This window comes from Maniola hyperantus, chromosome 22, assembly GCF_902806685.2.
Source record: "Maniola hyperantus chromosome 22, iAphHyp1.2, whole genome shotgun sequence".
Taxonomy (NCBI): Eukaryota; Metazoa; Arthropoda; class Insecta; order Lepidoptera; family Nymphalidae; genus Maniola; species Maniola hyperantus.
This window is the reverse complement of record NC_048557.2, coordinates 5,577,918-5,597,925: the sequence shown is the minus strand read 5'-3', so window position 1 is coordinate 5,597,925 and position 20,008 is coordinate 5,577,918. Positions and strand designations below refer to the sequence as shown.

At 42.1% G+C, this 20,008-nt stretch overlaps 2 protein-coding genes across 3 annotated transcripts in view; one reads left to right on the top strand and one right to left on the bottom strand.

Moving 5' to 3' along the window:
- Mdr49 (Multi drug resistance 49) overlaps positions 1-8,429 on the top strand; it is a 33,016-nt gene extending 24,587 nt beyond the window's left edge. For both annotated transcript variants that reach the window (XM_034980651.2, XM_034980653.2), the window contains 7 exons: positions 1,489-1,738; positions 2,304-2,499; positions 3,003-3,165; positions 3,584-3,778; positions 4,335-4,544; positions 5,039-5,185; positions 5,726-8,429. In XM_034980651.2, coding sequence (XP_034836542.1) covers positions 1,489-1,738; positions 2,304-2,499; positions 3,003-3,165; positions 3,584-3,778; positions 4,335-4,544; positions 5,039-5,185; positions 5,726-5,965 — 1,401 coding nt within the window. In that variant the 3' untranslated portion in view covers positions 5,966-8,429. The remainder of the gene's footprint in view (positions 1-1,488; positions 1,739-2,303; positions 2,500-3,002; positions 3,166-3,583; positions 3,779-4,334; positions 4,545-5,038; positions 5,186-5,725) is intronic.
- Positions 8,430-8,893: 464 nt separating this feature from the next.
- LOC117992927 (probable pyruvate dehydrogenase E1 component subunit alpha, mitochondrial) lies at positions 8,894-18,744 on the bottom strand. Its single transcript, XM_034980654.2, has 8 exons — positions 18,543-18,744; positions 18,375-18,449; positions 17,485-17,653; positions 16,670-16,893; positions 15,975-16,146; positions 15,383-15,532; positions 12,167-12,342; positions 8,894-11,349 (listed from the first exon to the last, which is right to left on the bottom strand). Exons 1-8 carry the CDS (start codon positions 18,594-18,596, stop codon positions 11,170-11,172), a joined length of 1,200 nt encoding a protein of 399 aa, XP_034836545.1. The 5' UTR covers positions 18,597-18,744; the 3' UTR covers positions 8,894-11,169.
- Between the last annotated feature and the right edge of the window lie 1,264 nt (positions 18,745-20,008).

Below are 20,008 nucleotides of genomic sequence, written 5' to 3'. Positions count from 1 at the left end.
TGGAAGACCCCCCACTAGGTGAACGGACGACATCAGACGAATCGCAGGGAGCCGCTGGATCCAGGCGGCGCAAGATCGTGAAATGAAATGAAATAAAATGAATTTACCAGCGTCTTTAAGAACGTGTGAGATTTAAATAAAAACGTTAAAACAGTGGGCTTTAATAATGATGATTAATAGAATCTAATGACGACTAATAAAAGTTATCATCTATCAATTATTTGAAATGTAGGTAGTTGTAAATATTGTCAGGTAAGGCTAAGTAATTAAAATTCAAGCAAAACATCTGCTGTGTTATTTTAAAGTTAGAATCCTAATCATCTAACTGGCTTCTATAATAATTAGTAGCTAATAACCTAGTGTTTACTTTTATCTCAATGTATAAAATAAATAGCAAAAGAGGGTAGGTTATAAATACAGAAGTAAAACCAACCAAGTCGAATAATAATTAATCATTTATTGAAAGATCTTTAATACTTTAATCTTTATAGACCTATCTGTATTTTGTTGTATTTCTCAGCATAGGTCTATTTATATTCAAATGAATCTACCACCCGTTTCCAAAGGTGTTTTGTTGTGTAGAAGAAAGGGCAAACAAACTATAACAACACACATCTTTTAAAAGCATTACAACATTACATAATATCTAAAACATATTTGGTACATGGTTATAACAAGTTAAATAGAATAGGCAAGTGATTACATTACAATAATTACGATAAAACATAATAATACTTAGCTTTAGATAAACCGCCGGCCTCGTTTGCTCTGGGCTGGAGAACCTCACCATTCAATTATAATAATTAAACCGTCACTGTTGTCAACACAAGGATTGAACTAACATCGAATCAATTTCACTTGGAGACTGTGGCTCCTCTGTCGAGGTAGCTACTTTTATATCTTTCCCTCGCAAAACAGGCGGACGTCGACCATCACATGACATTTTTAATAATTATTTATGTTGGTACAATGGTAGGTACCATTGTACCAACATAAATAATAAGTAGGTACCATTGTACCAACATTGAGATTGTTGACATTATTATTAATTTACTTAAATAATATTATTTGCAACATGTATTGACGGTTTACCTATTATTGTTTTACTACATTAATTAATGACATAATATAATTGATGATTTACATAACAATAAGATACTATTAAATCATAACCTTTTGAGTTGGGTAACATTGACGTTGTATTGGTCGCAGCATAACGATTCTGTTCAAAATATTACTACAAATACTTATTTTAGACTCCAAGTTTATGATTAGGTAAATTTTAGCATAATAATCATGGCTATATTTTTAATCGTGATATGACAAACGCATGATTGTGAAATGTAATCTAATGCCGACAATCTGACATTGTCGGCTCTATGATTTTAAAGGCAAATCCCAGGTTAACTTATAGTCCCTCTCCACCGCCCAAAACCGAAAGCCCCTCCAACAAAACCATGTGAAAAACTAAGGCAGTTTTTTTTATAGGCAACCGGTACAAGAATAGGTGCACTAATGCAAGCAGCAGCAACAATAACCATCGGCATTCTGGTGTCTATGTACTTCACGTGGAAAATGACACTGGTGTCGCTGGTGTCGGTGCCGATAGTGATCATCGCCGTGGTGCTGGAGGGCCGTGTGCTGGCTGAGGGCATCGTGACGATACGCGAGGCGGCCAACAGGGCGACCACCATTGCAACTGAGGCCATCACTAATATTAGGACTGTGTGTGGATTTTGTGAGTAACCCAGAATTTAGGTCACTGAAATTCTGCGCCTGGTGTCGCTAGAGTCACTAAAGTTGCTGTTGACGCTTGTGGTTGTCCGACGGTGTTCATCGCCGTGGTGCAGGAGGGCCGTGTGCTGGCTGAAGGCTGAGGCGGCCAGCAGGGCGACCACCATTGCAACTGAGGCCATCACTAATATTAGGACTGTATTTCTTTCATTCTTCTTTTTAACACAGCATTAGTCACTAGATGAGCTCTACAACAATTAAGAGAGCAAAATGAATGAAGTATTAATGTAAGCTATCTTCGTTAACTCAGGTGGTTTGCTTGGACTCTGGAGTGATACTACGGGGAATTGCGTCACATATCTACAACGCCCTGCTAAGGAAAAATCCTAGGACTTACAGTCCGTGACAGGTTGACATAGCAATCGGGGTATGAGGTGAGGGGATGCTCCGTACACCCACACGCCTCATATACGGTTGCACTAGGTTAGCGCGGGGGCTGTGCGGGTGTGCGAGGCGTTCCTTCCTCGATTGCCATCTCGACCTAATAAATTTTCTGCATTATTACGCAGGCGGTGAAAAGAGCATACTCGCTCGGTATGACGCCGCGGGGGCCAATGCACGGGTAGCAGCGCAGAAGAGTCTTCGTTGGCGCGGTTGCGTATTTGCCTTCGGACAAACTGCTCCCGTGGCCGGCTATGCGCTATCACTGTGGTATGGTGGGATACTCGTGGCGAACCGGGAGGTGCCGTACAAGGATGTTATCAAGTAAGTTGTTTCTACCTTAGCTGTTTTCTAATGATTTCAAAACCTTCTGATGCAACTGACTTCTTCCTCCTCAGCTGTTACCAATTTATTGCAGCCATTTACTTCTGCTTTGTCTTATATATTTTTATCTTAGACATACCCAATGATATAGCTTCTACCATATAGAATTTCGCAGAGGAACCAGCACGTCGATAACGTAAAATCTACATTGATCATTGCTAACATGTCAATTGTTGTGATTGGCTTGAATGGAATTTTCTGCAACAATTCATTTTAGCCAATAATAAGAGAGTGTAGGCCAATCAGAAGTGACTGCGATCGTCATACTGTTGCTAACTGAGCCCCGGAATCTTCATCAATATGAAAACCATGCAAGAAACATAAGAAATTCTGATACACTGTAATTTCTTAAAGTGTTAAAGGTCTTTACCTACGTGAGAGTTTTTAGAAATCTTCCGTCCGAAGAAGAAGTCCGTTTAGATCTTTTCATACACAAATTCCAGGGTCTCCGAAGCGCTTATATTCGGCGCTTGGATGATGGGTCAGGCTTTAGCGTTTGCGCCCAACTTTGGCGCGGCCGTGTTAGCTGCGGGTCGCATCATGACTCTTCTGGCGAGAAAACCGCTCATCGACAGCACGCACGCTCCATCCGTATCTGACAATTATGTAAGTTGGCTGTAGTCAAAGCTCGCACGATCCTTTTAGCGTCGGCTATCTATGAAATCCGGTAATATCTACCCAGTGGTTAAGACTTCGACCTCCTAGTTGAGGTTCCGGGATACGATCCCGGGTATGCATCTCTAAGTTTTCGGTGCGTTTAAAGCAATTAAACCACTTGCTTTAACGGTAAAGGAAAACCTACATGCTTGAAAGTTCTTCATAATGTTCTCAAAGGTCTGCTAATCCGCACTTGGCCAGCGTAGACTATGGCTAAACCCTCTGGTCCCGGAGAAAGTCTGAGAGATTTTCATTACTTGAAAGCAAAAATTATTAATGGACGTCAAAACTAATAAAATATATTTACATTTCTCTAGGTATAAAACTACAATAATTGTCCATGTTTGTGAGTTTTTCTTTTCTCCAGGTTGCAGATGGCAAAATCCAATATAAAAACATCAAGTTCCGTTATCCAACGCGACGGGAAGTTCAAGTTTTACGTGGACTTTCCCTCGCAATCCCCAGCGGCAAACGTGTAGCTTTGGTAGGCCCGAGCGGGTGCGGGAAGTCTACACTCATACAACTACTGCAGAGACTGTACGACCCTGATGAGGGGAATGTGGTATGTATCAGAAAAGTAGGGCAAAGCTCATATGTTATAGATTGTCTTGCGGATTATATAACTTGTGCTTACGAAATGTAAGTGATAGGAAGCATCAGTACTTTTCTTCACAATTTCTATATCTAGTAGAAAATGTGGCTGCAAAGTTTAGTCACTTATCCGTATAATGCTACCATTATCACAAACGACATCGCACGGCACTCCCAAACTATAAATCAGATCAAAAATAATGACTCAATTTTCTTCGACATGCATCCATTGATCATTCATCGCAAACTGACAATCGTATCTCAAAATCCAGCGCTGTTTCATTAAATTATCGTTGAGTGTATGGATACATCGCTTTATACAAATTGGTTGACTGATGTCATCTGTCCACCTAGTGGGGGGGGGGGGGCTTCCAACACTGCGTCTTCCGGTGCGAGGTCGCCATTTCAGCACCTTGGGACCCCAATGTCTATCGGTTTTACGAACTATGTGCCCTGCCCATTGCCACTTCAGCTTCGAAATATAATATGTCAATATCAGCTTTGTAGAGTCACATTTTCGTCAACAGTATCTAGATGACCACAGCATAGTGTGGGACATGCGGCTGTCTACTCTCCGTCGCAACTTGGGCATCGTGTCTCAAGAACCGGTGCTGTTCGACCGCACCATCGCTGAGAACATCGCGTATGGAGACAACACTCGAGACGTGCCGATAGAGGAGATCGTCAATGCTGCGAAATCTGCTAATGTGCATACGTTCATCGCTGCTTTGCCTGATGTGAGTTAGTTATAAGACTTACTTAACTAAATACAGCGTGTGAAGCTGTAAAAGCTGTGATAGCCTAGTGGTTAGAACATCCGCTTTCTAATCGGAGGTCGGAGGTTCGATCCCGGGCACGCACCTCTAACTTTTCAGAGATATGTGCGTTTTAAGTACCTAATTAAATATCACTAGCTTTAACGGTCAAGGAAAACATCGTAAGGGAACCTGCATGCCTGAGAGTTCTCCATATTGTTCTCAAAGGTGTGGGAACGGCACACACCCGCACAGCCCCCGCGCTTACCCAGTGCGGGCGAGAACGGGTGACGTGCGGGTGTGCGAGGCGTCCCGCCGTCTCAACCTCGATTGCTATCTCGACCGAGATACCTAATTAAAAGATTTACCACCGACCGAATTTTTTTTTGCGCTCGAAATTTAAGTAATGTGCCTAAGAAAGGTTTATTTAATTGTTAGTTAATATTAAAAAAATTACCTTCGTTTCAAAAAATAAGGGCTACAACACACGCATCGGTGCGCGCGCATCGCAACTGTCGGGCGGACAAAAACAGCGGATAGCCATCGCTCGCGCGCTCGTCCGCAACCCCCGCGTATTGCTGCTGGATGAAGCGACCTCCGCGCTTGACACACATAGTGAAAGGGTAAGTTGAAAAGCTAGGTACATATTTAACTTAAGGCGAAATGGGATTGAAGTTGTACACGGGTGCTCTCTAAGCGTTGCGGGCGACCGGGGGCGGTAGTCTGGGCCGCCTGAGCGCAAATTTGTTGCACGCTTTTCATAAATATTTATATTTACAACGTATATGCTCTGTTACCATAAAATAATACCATAATGCCTTAGTGTATTAAACGTTGAATGTAAATACGAAATTTTATTGAAATTGGTTTTATATCAATCGAATAAAACTGGTTTTTCTCCTAATGGTCGTGTAAAAAATGCATATTTTAGGGAAACTTCGCGATTCTTTTGTAAGTAGGTATCGAGCCAAATTGTGCCAATCGTGTTTTGGCTCTCGTAATTCACTAAATAATATCTTTAATCTTTATAATATTAAAAAATAAACGTAGTTTTCGAGAGCAAAACTTGATTCTTTGAACATCCGAAATGTGTCCCAACACCGCTTTTAGGATGCATTTTGCCTTAAAAAAACTTATAACTATCGTAAATATTTTAATTTTAGGTGGTCCAAGAAGCGTTAGACAGAGCGAGCGAAGGCAGAACATGCCTTATAATCGCGCATCGTCTAGCCACCATCCAGAACGCTGACGTCATATGTGTCATCGACCAGGGAGTGGTCGCTGAAATGGGAACCCACAGTGAACTGATCGCCTTGAAGAAGATCTACGCAAAACTCTACGAACTGCAGTGCGGCTTTGTAGAGGAGAGCGAAGAGAATTTAGCAGAAGAACAGAACTCATAAAGCTTTATTTAAATTAGGACAGCTGCTATCCTAATATCCATACCTAATACTAATATTATAAATGCAAAAGTGTGTCTGTCTGTCTGCTGGCTTTTCACGGCCCATCCGTTCAACATATTTTGACGAAATTTGGTACAGAGATAGCTTGGATCCCAGGAAAGGACATAGGTTACTTTTTATCCCGGAAAATCAAAGAGTTCCCATGGGAAAAACCTAAATCCACGTAGGCTAAGTCGTGGGCATCATATATTACTACCTACTAGACCATAAAAGTCGTTACGCACATGATCGCACAGTGCAGCAAATATCGTGCGGCATGATATCCCCTTGCATCATGAGGAAGACTGCTGTATCGTAAATCCTTCGTAAATCGTAAACTTATTCAAATTCTACAGCACGATGTTGCTTCTGCGTAAAATGCAGCTGCAGCATGCCGCATTGTCGCATTTTTGGGAATTTTGAAAAATTCTACTCTTATTTAGCTTAAGAAGTCAAGTTTTCATAATCGAAATTACTTAATTCTTATGCCCAAAGAAAAAAATACGTTCTAGTCATTTTTATAGTCTTTTACAATCGTTAGAAATTTTATCCAGCCTAATTACTTATTTTTAGATTTTAAATTTATTTCATTAAGTAGGTACGATCCCACCAGCCCACCACTACCCACTTGATCACTTTTTTCTCCTAACATTCCTTAGAAAAAATACCTACATAGTACCTACCTACATTCCTCGTAAAATATTCCTTACATTCCTTTAGTAAAAGACAATCTAGCTACCTACCTTAGTTATTTTTAGTCTGTGTGTCTTATTGTACATAGTTACCTATTATTAACATTTTATAACTTTAACGCTGAAGGAAAACACTGTGAGAAAACCTGCATATGCGTGAGAGTTATCCATAGTTGTTTTAAATCTGCCAACCCGCACCTGGCCAGCAGCCAGCAGCGATGGGGTGATCATGATTATTAACATAATTTTGTGTTCTGTTTTTTTGATTATGGTTATCATTTTATAAACAAAAATACTATCGTATAATTAGATAAATTATGTCGTTGACATTGTATAGAAAGGTGTCTAGTTATTAAGTCCATTTTAGTGATATAAAAATTAACACAGTTTTATAAATCTGTTACCTACTTATATTAATAACTAATTTATAGTCAGTTAAAAATAAGATAGGCGTAATTATTTCCGAGCCTTCTTGATTCTTTTATTATTCCCTTCGTTAAAAAAGAACACCTTAAACAATTGACAAACCTTCATTATTATTATAAGTAAGTAGATATCTACTAGGTGTGGGACCTTGTATTTACCACACTGTCACATGTTCCATCCTGCTATCTACGAAACCGATGTTAATAACGTCTAACAAAGCCTATTGTTTATAAAATGTAGTACGGACAACCATTGTTATATGTTAGCTTCGGGTACGTTTCCATTGAAACGGAGAGAAAATTATTACGTCATCTAGTAATAACCAGATGGGTTTATTGAACACGTCTCCGCTCCGCTTCTGTTCAGTGGAAACGTACCCTTATGGTCGTCACTGAACTACGCAGCTTCGCTCAAGCACAACAAAAGTTCTTTGAAAAGCAAAAGAACTAAGTTCGAATTTAAGTTAGGACTTTGCAGACCAGTGACGATCGTAATGTGCCTTTATTCAAATCATGTGTCTTTAAAACTAAAAAAAAATGCTTTACATTGATCTACTTAATATTTAAATCAAAACGTTTATAGGTAATTGTTGAGATTAAAAATCATTGCTTTAAAGTCATAGCACACACGATACCTTTCACATCAGCATCGATAATTCTATCGCTTTTCTTCGGAAACGTGATTTGCAATTCTCCAAAATAGCTAGAATTACATTTACCTACAATTAATAGCTGGAAGTTGCGATTGAATCTCAGTGAGGCTCTGGCATGGCACGCTTTAAGCGCAACTAATAACCAAAACGCTATAATGCCTCAATAGCGAGCGGACTGAATTCCGAAAGGTTGGCGGTTCAAACCCCACCCGTTGCACTATTGTCGTACCCACTCCTAGCACAAGCTTTACGCTTAATTGGAGGGGCAAGGAGAATATAAGTCATAATAATTAACAAGGCTAATATTCTTTTAGAAATGCAATATCGAAACAGTCGCCTAAATGCGCAATTTCGATGCTGCGATAAATAGCAGTTTAGTCGCCAAAACGAGATTTACCGGTGCAGTAACAAAATTGCTGATCGCTGATGCTCGTGTACATAAAACAAGTATCGCGTGTGTGTTGGCCCTAATATTTTTAAGCATTTCTAGCCAATTGTACTATAGCCAGTTAACATGCTCAAACAATGTGATTGTGATGGTTTTAACGATATTTTTGTATTAACCAGGACGCGTTTTGCGAATGTATTTAACTAGTTGTAACATTGTAATCAAGCTGTAGGATACTATAGAAATATAAATGTGGATTTGATTTTATTAGAGCGTTTTATTTCTTAAGCTGGTCTTTCGAGTCGAGCGTCTGTGGCGTCAGTGATGGCGCAACAAAGCGGCAGAGACCAAAAACTACAATATTATACTAGTCGCCGCGATAGATGTTATGTACCTAAGTATACAAAATACAAATGTAGGGAACGACAGTGACGCGACATCTAATGTAGCTGTATCCGAATGAGGTTCCGTACATTTTACAGTACATTAATCTGTAGCTCTGTCGCGACATCAGACAGACGCTCGACTCGAAAGCCCACCTTAAGGTCTACACACTCTGACTGATGCCGTATTACCTACCTCGAATAAAGGGAAACTAACAGCGTGCCATCAATTTATTTCATTGTTATAAAAAATAATTATAACACTCATGGCAAAACTGTACTTTATAAGTCAGCCGTTTTTACAAATTATTTCTACTAATTCTAGACCAGTCGTAATAAAAACAAAGCTTCAACTTTTAATATTTTATTAATAAATATTTACAATAAAAGAAACAATAGTGCAGTAAAGTACGTACAAATATTAACAACTTATGAATTGGCAGTTTAAGATTTTGAAAAATAATGAAATAATGATAAAAGAAAAATAAACAAAACCTCTCAACATAAAAAATAAGATCATTTGAAAAATATTTTCTACTAAATCTAACGTAGTATAAAATATAATCTTGTTGGTAACATTCTACATCATGTATAAGATCTACCAATTGAAAAAGAAATTAAAAAAAAAAATCATCTTAGGGTGCCTGTCCATTAAAGTGAAGTGGAGCGGAGATGTGTTACGCAGACCACTCAGATTATCAAAAATAAAAAATCTGATAGGCATATAGCCGCTCTACTCCTCTTCAGTTGACAGGCACCTTTATCCCACTATTATTGCATAATGGTCGTCACTCATCACCGAATGCGCAACCACCACCATCGGTGGCCCTTTTTTTATTCAGATACAAGCTAGCTCTTGACTGGAATCTCACCTGGTGGTAAGTGATGATGCAGTCTAAAATGGAAGCGGGCTGATCTGGAAGGGGTGTGGCAGTGTTTACTAAATCCATACCCCTTTGGTTTCTACACGGTATCGTATCGGAACGCTAAATCACTGGGCGGCAGGCCATTAGGGTGGTAACTAGCCACGGCCGAAGCCTCCCACCACTTAAAGAGCAAGTCGGCGCGCCTTGACTCCAATCTGTTGGTGTGCTTTGCGCCTTACTCAGTGACGACCAGCTAACTATCACACGTCTTAAAATGGAGGAGTGACATTTTAACGAACTATCTCTTGATTTAATAAAATTTTCACATTACAAAAAAAAACAAAAACATAACTTTTTCATTCTGTATTGCTTATTTTTAATTATTGTATTCAAACAGCGAGATAATGGCACTTGATCACTTAGGTACCATTTCCACGGATGAGAAAGTGTCGCCGTGTGACAAAATTCGATACTCTATGGGCGATACGAGTGACTCTGGACGAGTATAAAGTCACAGACTCGTCGCGTATCGCGGCAATACCATTGAGTCTTGCAACGATACCGTCGAGTCTCGTGATGATACCGTCGAGTCTCGTGACGATACCGTCGAGTCTCGTGACGATACCGTCGAGTCTCGCGACGATACCGTCGAGTCACCCGGCGATACCCGGCGATGTTACGCCACAGTTGAGATGCCCAACAAGGCGTTGCGGTCACGTCACGCGACGATTAGTTGCGGTCTCGTGGCGTTTCGTTGCGAGTCGCGATGATACGCTGGCGGTATAGGGTTTTTGACAGTTTTTAAAAACAGCTGCGCGATTGCGGTAGATGTCATTCTACCGCAATCTAAGCTGTCAAGCTACGATGTCACGATCGCAATCGAAATTGGTTAACGCTCGCTCACTATTGGCTGCAATGCATTGTTGCAACAAGAATAGCACAAATTCAGCCAATCACAACAATTGAGATTGTAATGATTGATGCCGGTTTTACGAAATCGCCCTACTGTTCTACGTCAATCACTGATGTCTAATGACTCAATACAAAATGTATATTTTACGTTCCATTACATATAGGGCAAGGAAACGCGAAAACAAAATATTATTTCAATATCCCGCGACAACGCTTTTCTAACAATATGGCGCCTCATACGTCATCGTGACGTCATCTGCTCGTAACCTTTGGTTGTTGACTACTGTTGAGAGTTGAGACTACGAGTTTACAGCAGATGACGTCAACAACCATTCGGCCAATCATAGAGGTTTACGATCACGTGACTAAAGTAGACAAAAAATCATTTTCCTTGTCGGTTTTCTCTCAAAAACATCTCGTATTTTTCTTAACTAATTAGTTGGTTTCCAAAATTCATACAATTCAATACGGGTGCCATCAATAGATCCTATATTTTATCTGCTGTCAAATACCCTTTTATCGTTGTACCGTGGAGATTATTCGATTCTCTCGTCCATGGAGAAGGCATGGCGCCTTAAGGCGAATACCGTGGTATTAAAATCGCTAAATGCAAGTGTCAGACCACACATCTTTTTTCGTCCATTTTACCTATTCAAATTCGCCCTAACCTAAAATGGCTTCACAACTAGCTATCAAGATCTTGCTGGCAACTGTATAGCCCGTCAATTTTTTACTAACGATTTTTCCAATATATCAATGACGCGATGACGGTACTAAAAGCGGCAAGTTGCCGGCTATACAATTGCAGCTAGAAGTTGCTGCATCTCGCCCGTAGCATGTACTCCTCTAGTTGCGGGCAACGACTTGCAAGTGTTTGAGCGGCGCGTCGGGGCGGACGCCTCTAATGGGGTCTTCGAGGCAGTTGTAGTAAATATCACCAGAAAGTTCTTCTAGGGGTATCTCAGGGTCGGACTTGGCTCGTTTCGTGGCATCGTCCACTTCTTTGCGTACGGCTGCGTCGATTTCCTGTGGAATAAGATTATCTTTAGGGTTCCGTACCTTAAAAGGAAAAAAGGAACTTATAGGATCACTTTGTTGTCTATCTGTCTGTCAAGAAACCTTTAGGGTACTTCTCGTTGACATAGATTCTAGAATCATGAAATTTGGCAGGTAGGTAGTTCTTATAGCACATGTAAGGGGAAAATCCGAAAACCGTGAATTTTGGTTACATCACAAAAAAAATGTGTTCACGAACAAATAATTAGTAAGTATTTTCAACTTTCAAAGTAAAGGTAAAGGTAAATATACCAAGTGGGGTATCATATGAAAGGATTTTTTTAAATTATTCTCTTTAATAATGAATTCTAGCCCCATAAACTACCGCTATACAAAAAATCACACCATTTTATTACTCCAGTCCAAGACGCTATTTTTGATATGTACCTCCTGAAACTTATTTAGAAATTTCCTTGAAGTGAAAAACACTATCATAATAATAATTGTAAAAAGATGATGATAATGTTTACAAAAGCTGTGATAGCCTAGTGGTTAGGACATCCGCCTCCTAATCGGAGGTCGGGGGTTCGATCCCGGGCACCCCTAACTTTTCGGAGTTATGTGCATTTTAAGTAATTAAATATAACTTGCTAACGGTGAAGGAAACATCGTGAGGAAACCTGCATGCCTGAGAGTTCTCCATAACGTTCTCCATAAGGTGTGTAAAGTCTGTCAATCCGCACTTGGTAGACCTTGGCCAAAACTCTTCTCACTCTGAGAGTAGACCCGTGCTCTGTAGTAAGCCGGCGATGGGTTGATCATGATGATGATAATGTTTACAATATACCTTAAGCTGATCAGGCGACACAAGTTCATTAGACAGGATTTTCTCTTTGAAAGAAGTGATGGGGTCACGCGTCTGTCGCACCTCCTGAACTTCGTCTCTGGTACGGTACGACGTACCGGGGTCTGACATCGAGTGGCCCGAGTACCGGTATGTTTCCATCTCCATTACTAGCGGACCTGGAAACAAAAGTAAAAAAATATATTTATTTGTCAAAAAAACAAATTCCTCCAATCACAGACGTGACTAAAGTAGACAAAAAACATTTTCTTTGTCAGGGTCAAGGGTCAACACTGACCTTTTCCACTGGAGAAGTATTCGATAGCGAACCGGGTCGCTTCCCGGGTGGCGATGACGTCCATGCCGTCCACCCAGATGCCGGGCACGTAGTCCCCGCGCGTGTAGTAGTCCGGACTGGCTGATGCACGGTCCACACTTGCGCCCATACCTGTACTATAGTCAACACTGACCTTTTCCACTGGAGCAGTATTCGATAGCGAACCGGGTCGCTTCCCGGGTGGCGATGACGTCCATGCCGTCCACCCAGATGCCGGGCACGTAGTCCCCGCGCGTATAGTAGTCCGGACTGGCTGATGCACGGTCCACACTTGCGCCCATACCTGTACTATAGTCAACACTGACCTTTTCCACTGGAGCAGTATTCGATAGCGAACCGGGTCGCTTCCCGGGTGGCGATGACGTCCATGCCGTCCACCCAGATGCCGGGCACGTAGTCCCCGCGCGTGTAGTAGTCCGGACTGGCTGATGCACGGTCCACACTTGCGCCCATACCTGTACTATAGTCAACACTGACCTTTTCCACTGGAGCAGTATTCGATAGCGAACCGGGTCGCTTCCCGGGTGGCGATGACGTCCATGCAGTCCACCCAGATGCCGGGCACGTAGTCCCCGCGCGTGTAGTAGTCCGGACTGGCTGATGCACGGTCCACACTTGCGCCCATACCTGTACTATAGTCAACACTGACCTTTTCCACTGGAGCAGTATTCGATAGCGAACCGGGTCGCTTCCCGGGTGGCGATGACGTCCATGCCGTCCACCCAGATGCCGGGCACGTAGTCCCCGCGCGTGTAGTAGTCCGGACTGGCTGATGCACGGTCCACACTTGCGCCCATACCTGTACTATAGTCAACACTGACCTTTTCCACTGGAGCAGTATTCGATAGCGAACCGGGTCGCTTCCCGGGTGGCGATGACGTCCATGCCGTCCACCCAGATGCCGGGCACGTAGTCCCCGCGCGTGTAGTAGTCCGGACTGGCTGATGCACGGTCCACACTTGCGCCCATACCTGTACTATAGTCAACACTGACCTTTTCCACTGGAGCAGTATTCGATAGCGAACCGGGTCGCTTCCCGGGTGGCGATGACGTCCATGCCGTCCACCCAGATGCCGGGCACGTAGTCCCCGCGCGTGTAGTAGTCCGGACTGGCTGATGCACGGTCCACACTTGCGCCCATACCTGTACTATAGTCAACACTGACCTTTTCCACTGGAGCAGTATTCGATAGCGAACCGGGTCGCTTCCCGGGTGGCGATGACGTCCATGCCGTCCACCCAGATGCCGGGCACGTAGTCCCCGCGCGTGTAGTAGTCCGGACTGGCTGATGCACGGTCCACACTTGCGCCCATACCTGTACTATAGTCAACACTGACCTTTTCCACTGGAGCAGTATTCGATAGCGAACCGGGTCGCTTCCCGGGTGGCGATGACGTCCATGCCGTCCACCCAGATGCCGGGCACGTAGTCCCCGCGCGTGTAGTAGTCCGGACTGGCTGATGCACGGTCCACACTTGCGCCCATACCTGTACTATAGTCAACACTGACCTTTTCCACTGGAGCAGTATTCGATAGCGAACCGGGTCGCTTCCCGGGTGGCGATGACGTCCATGCCGTCCACCCAGATGCCGGGCACGTAGTCCCCGCGCGTGTAGTAGTCCGGACTGGCTGATGCACGGTCCACACTTGCGCCCATACCTGTACTATAGTCAACACTGACCTTTTCCACTGGAGCAGTATTCGATAGCGAACCGGGTCGCTTCCCGGGTGGCGATGACGTCCATGCCGTCCACCCAGATGCCGGGCACGTAGTCCCCGCGCGTGTAGTAGTCCGGACTGGCTGATGCACGGTCCACACTTGCGCCCATACCTGTACTATAGTCAACACTGACCTTTTCCACTGGAGCAGTATTCGATAGCGAACCGGGTCGCTTCCCGGGTGGCGATGACGTCCATGCCGTCCACCCAGATGCCGGGCACGTAGTCCCCGCGCGTGTAGTAGTCCGGACTGGCTGATGCACGGTCCACACTTGCGCCCATACCTGTACTATAGTCAACACTGACCTTTTCCACTGGAGCAGTATTCGATAGCGAACCGGGTCGCTTCCCGGGTGGCGATGACGTCCATGCCGTCCACCCAGATGCCGGGCACGTAGTCCCCGCGCGTGTAGTAGTCCGGACTGGCTGATGCACGGTCCACACTTGCGCCCATACCTGTACTATAGTCAACACTGACCTTTTCCACTGGAGCAGTATTCGATAGCGAACCGGGTCGCTTCCCGGGTGGCGATGACGTCCATGCCGTCCACCCAGATGCCGGGCACGTAGTCCCCGCGCGTGTAGTAGTCCGGACTGGCTGATGCACGGTCCACACTTGCGCCCATACCTGTACTATAGTCAACACTGACCTTTTCCACTGGAGCAGTATTCGATAGCGAACCGGGTCGCTTCCCGGGTGGCGATGACGTCCATGCCGTCCACCCAGATGCCGGGCACGTAGTCCCCGCGCGTGTAGTAGTCCGGACTGGCTGATGCACGGTCCACACTTGCGCCCATACCTGTACTATAGTCAACACTGACCTTTTCCACTGGAGCAGTATTCGATAGCGAACCGGGTCGCTTCCCGGGTGGCGATGACGTCCATGCCGTCCACCCAGATGCCGGGCACGTAGTCCCCGCGCGTGTAGTAGTCCGGACTGGCTGATGCACGGTCCACACTTGCGCCCATACCTGTACTATAGTCAACACTGACCTTTTCCACTGGAGCAGTATTCGATAGCGAACCGGGTCGCTTCCCGGGTGGCGATGACGTCCATGCCGTCCACCCAGATGCCGGGCACGTAGTCCCCGCGCGTGTAGTCCGGACTGGCTGATGCACGGTCCACACTTGCGCCCATACCTGTACTATAGTCAACACTGACCTTTTCCACTGGAGCAGTATTCGATAGCGAACCGGGTCGCTTCCCGGGTGGCGATGACGTCCATGCCGTCCACCCAGATGCCGGGCACGTAGTCCCCGCGCGTGTAGTAGTCCGGACTGGCTGATGCACGGTCCACACTTGTGCCCATACCTGGAGGCATAAAAATAAATATGTTTTTATACAGATAATGGAAATGTTTACTGTGTTGCTATTAAAAAAAATCTACTGAAATAAATGATGTGAATATACAAAAATTAGTGTGCATTATAATCTTTAACATCAATATTCGAAGAAAACTTATGATTTTAGTCTTATTTCGAGGTTTAATGACATAATATGATGCAAATAATCCCTATTAATAATAGAAACTGGGTTGAAATATCGATACCTCCAAATCATCATTATATGTATACAGTTTGTACTTACGTATCAAAAACTCATTATTCAGATATTATTGTATGACACTTTCTGAATTTGCAATAAAATTATGTAGCAGTGAAAATTATTACTTAAACTTAAAACTAAAGCTACGAGGGTTCCTAACTGAGAAGAGTCCACAACAAACTCTATTATCATCACAAAGTAAACTTACCATAACCATTGTTCTCGCACACAAACACGCAGGGCAGGTCCCACAACTTGGCCATGTTGTATGCTTCAAACAGTTGGCCCTGGTTGGCCGCTCCGTCACCATATAATGCAAAGGCCACACCTCCATCCCCTCGGTACTTGTGGGCGAACGCCAAGCCTGCACCTAGTGGCGTCTACAACAAAAATATCATCTATCTTCTATATATATATAAAAGGAAAAGCTGACTGACTGACCTGACAAATCAAATCAAATAGTTTATTCAAAAAAGGTAATAAATTACACATTTTGATAGTCGGTTGTTGCATTTGTAAGATGATAGTGGTGATATTTTTTAAGCGCACTTAAAATTAATGCACAAGGGTTCCAAACGCGCTGAGGTCTGAGAAGAGCCCACCACAATGACTTAAACTTATTAGATGATGCCCGCGACTTTGTCCGTGTGGATTAAGGTTTTGAAAAATCCAGTGGGAACTTTGATTTTCCGGGATAAAAAGTAACCTATGTCACTTTGCAGGTCTTTACGGATCAACGTGATTTTTTGCATTGGTATAGTACCCATGCGAAAAATCACGTCGATCCATTGCTCCGTTGCGACGTGATTGAAGGACAAACCAACAAACAAACACACTTTCGCATTTATAATATGGGTAATGATCACAAAGCATTTTCTGCATTGGTACCTGATTGGTACATACCTGAGCCCCCACAATGCCGTTGCCACCATAAAAGTTCTTTGCATATAAATGCATGGAGCCACCCTTGCCTCGGGAGCAGCCGGTCGCCCGTCCGGTCAACTCGGCCAATACGCCCAGGACACTGACGCCCATCAGGTGAGTCCAGCCGTGGCAACGGTAGGCCGTTATTACTGAGTCTACGTCGCGCATAGCAGCTCTCATCCCTACTGCTACTGCCTCTTGACCTATTCAAAATTAAAAAAAATATTTTCACTTCTCATGCTGGTAAAGTTCTTCTTTATGCTGGCTGTAAGCGGACTAAAACTGCTTTTTATGCTCTTGTGCATAAAGTGTTTATAGGTACCTAAATAAGAATCTATCTGATGACACATGGATGACACAAAAAAATTGCAAGTATGTTTTTTAAAAACCTGTATACTATATCTCCAGGAAGCTATCTTTATATCAAACTAGATGATGCCCGCGACTGCATCCGCGTGGATTTAGGTTCTCTAAAATCCTGTGGGAACTCTTTGACTTTCCGGGATAAAAAGTAGCCTATGTCCTTCCCCAGGATGCAAGCAATAACTGTACCAAATTTCGTCAAAATCGGTTGAACGGATGGGCCGTGAAAGACTAGCAGACAGACAGACAGACACACTTTCACTTTTATAATATTAGTATGGATAGAAGATGCCCATTGCCCATGCTCATCTAAGTGTATATATGTTTTTTAAAAATCCTGTAGGAACTCTTTGATTAATAAATTGAAAGTAGATCAGAGAATAAAGGCTATTTTTATTTTATTTTATTTTATGATAAAATGATTAAATTACCTGAATACAAGTGGCAGAAGCCGCGGATAATCTTTTCCTTGTATAAGTTTCCAGACGCTGTCTCGATTCGCCTGAGCACTGCAAGCTTCTCATACAATTTGACTGCATCTTCTGCTGTGAGGGTGGCAGATGTGGCTGGACCTGTCTCCAACTTGTGAAGTTTGTATGGCTATAAACAAGAGACATTAAATCATACTCTTGTTCAAACAAAATCAGCCCTTATGTCTAGTGTTAGCTTTTCGATTATAATTATTGTTACAGTTTGTCAGTATTCAACTGTTAGGTTATTTTTAACGAATTAGTTTGATATTAAAATAATGTTCAATAATGTTCAAGATTATTAATTTATTTATTGAAGGTAGTTAGATGAAATATATATTTAACACATTCGATGTCAGGCGATCTGTGGCAGGGCAGTCATTTTAAATTGATTAAACTTAACAAAATATTTGGTTGACAGTTCATATACAGTTATTAAAGTTTGGGACACTTTTTACTAAAGATAGTATATTATGGAATGGACTGTTATAATAAAACTTGCTTTAATTTAACTCTGTTTGTTTTGTATACAGTCGGTAAATAAATTAAAAGAATACTTAAAAAAATTTAGACTCACAGGATGGCAGTCCTGGAAACTAAGAAACCATATGAGAATTCTTGGTATAATAATTTTAAAAATTATGACAATGTTGCACTGAGCAGGTTGATAAAGCAAAACATTTCAACCATTGACATTTTGAAGGTTAAGTTACATAATTATAGAAAATTAAACTTTTACCGATATTTACACAGTGGCACTACCAATATCATAAAGCTAAAACAATGTTATACAAATTTCAGTGAATTTAACTAAAATTAAGAGCATTAAAGCAGCAATAAAGTAAACATACCTTGATTTCGAATGTAGCTTCTGATTTTGTACTATATTTCGCGTTCGACAAAACAGTCGCTGGGGCAGCAACTTTCTAAAACAAATTCACATTTTAACATCACACCGTATTTATTAAACTATTGTATTTGGTGTAAACAACACAATAAAGTTGGAAATAACAGCGCACCGTGACTGAAGTTCCACTGAACAGCTTTGCGGCGGACGGGATAAGCTTACTCATCTTTTCAATTAAATTTTCTATAAGCCCCAGATTTATTTAGTGACCCACAATGTGGAATTTCATTTAAATTTTATAATTCGAGTTAAAACTTATATTTTTTGGCCAACCCCGGACATAGGGGAAAGAAAGTAAATCAAATCCAAATCATGAATCAATTGACAGATGTGACACTGACAACTATTGTCATGGTCAAACTCAAAGGCACGAAAGGTCATATAGATACAAAATGAGAGTTTGGAGCACTCTAATGAGAGGCAAAACGATATGCATTTATAAAATAAATGACTATGCACCTTCTATGCACAGAAACACTGCACGAAACAGGTAAGGTAATAGCAGTCGGCAGGCAGGCTGCAGGCAATAATAATTTCTGATCAATAACCCAACTAGTAAATTGGGTAGAAATTGGATTGTCTGTTAACTTGGATCAAAGAGTATGTAACAACTACATATTTTTTCCACGTTCCGTTTATCGAAAAGATCGATTTTGGTTGTCACCATGACACCAAACCACCACCCAAAGAAATTGTATTACAACTGTACTACTACCAAATACAATAAAATGGATTTAAATAAGTGTTTCCACTTTTAAGGATTTCACCCTATTTAAGGGTGAAACGACGTAGTAGGTACCTACGGTGTACGGCGTTTTTATGTTGACAGAGATTTAGGCTAATTTTGGGTAAAGTCGAGTTAAGGTAGTAATTTTTTCAAAGTCAAAGTCAAATGATTTATTCAAAATAGGTAATAAATTACTCTTATTGATAGTCTGGTATGGTGTTAGATTTGTAAGATATAGTGGTGATAATTATAACGCAAACTTAAAACTAAAGCTACGAGGGTTCCAAACGCGCCCAGGTCTGAGAAGAGCCCACAACAAACTCAAACTAACTTTTATATTTTATACCCACCCAATGTTATTTTAGTGTTTTTTTTTTAATATTATCAAAGGGACTAAATGAAAAGACTAGAAATGACTATATGATATTTTTTTCAGAAAGAACTAGAAGCACGATAGCGTATTTTTATAGGCAAAAAACTAATCAGCTGGATATTCATTATTTGTATATAGAAATTTTTGTTTTTTTTGCAAATTGTAACCAAACACCTGCGTCACAAGACGATGATAGAAGATGATAATTTTAAGGGTAATTTAATGCGAATTCCCAGTACCCGTAAGGTTGTTTTTACCCTAGTTTCTGTACAGTAGCTGGCAGGAAATATTGTACATCGACCTCTAGAAGGAGCGGCTAGCTAGAAGAGCGCTTTCATAGGTCTCTGTCGTTGAGACCGACAAAACGTCACATATGACAGATATGAGTGACAGAGACAACGCTCTACGAAGCCGAAATCTCTTCTAAAGTTTTTTTTTTTTTTTTTTTTTTTTTTTTTCTTCTGGCTTTACACAGATT

Excerpts from the sequence above, each read along its gene's own strand:
- LOC117992927 (XM_034980654.2), bottom strand. The coding sequence starts at position 18,596 with ATGAGTAAGCTTATCCCGTCCGCCGCAAAGCTGTTCAGTGGAACTTCA. Across the intron at positions 17,654-18,374 it reads AAGCTACATTCGAAATCAAG|CCATACAAACTTCACAAGTT; the intron begins GTATGTTTACTT and ends TCTTGTTTATAG. Across the intron at positions 16,894-17,484 it reads CTTCTGCCACTTGTATTCAG|GTCAAGAGGCAGTAGCAGTA; the intron begins GTAATTTAATCA and ends AATTTTGAATAG.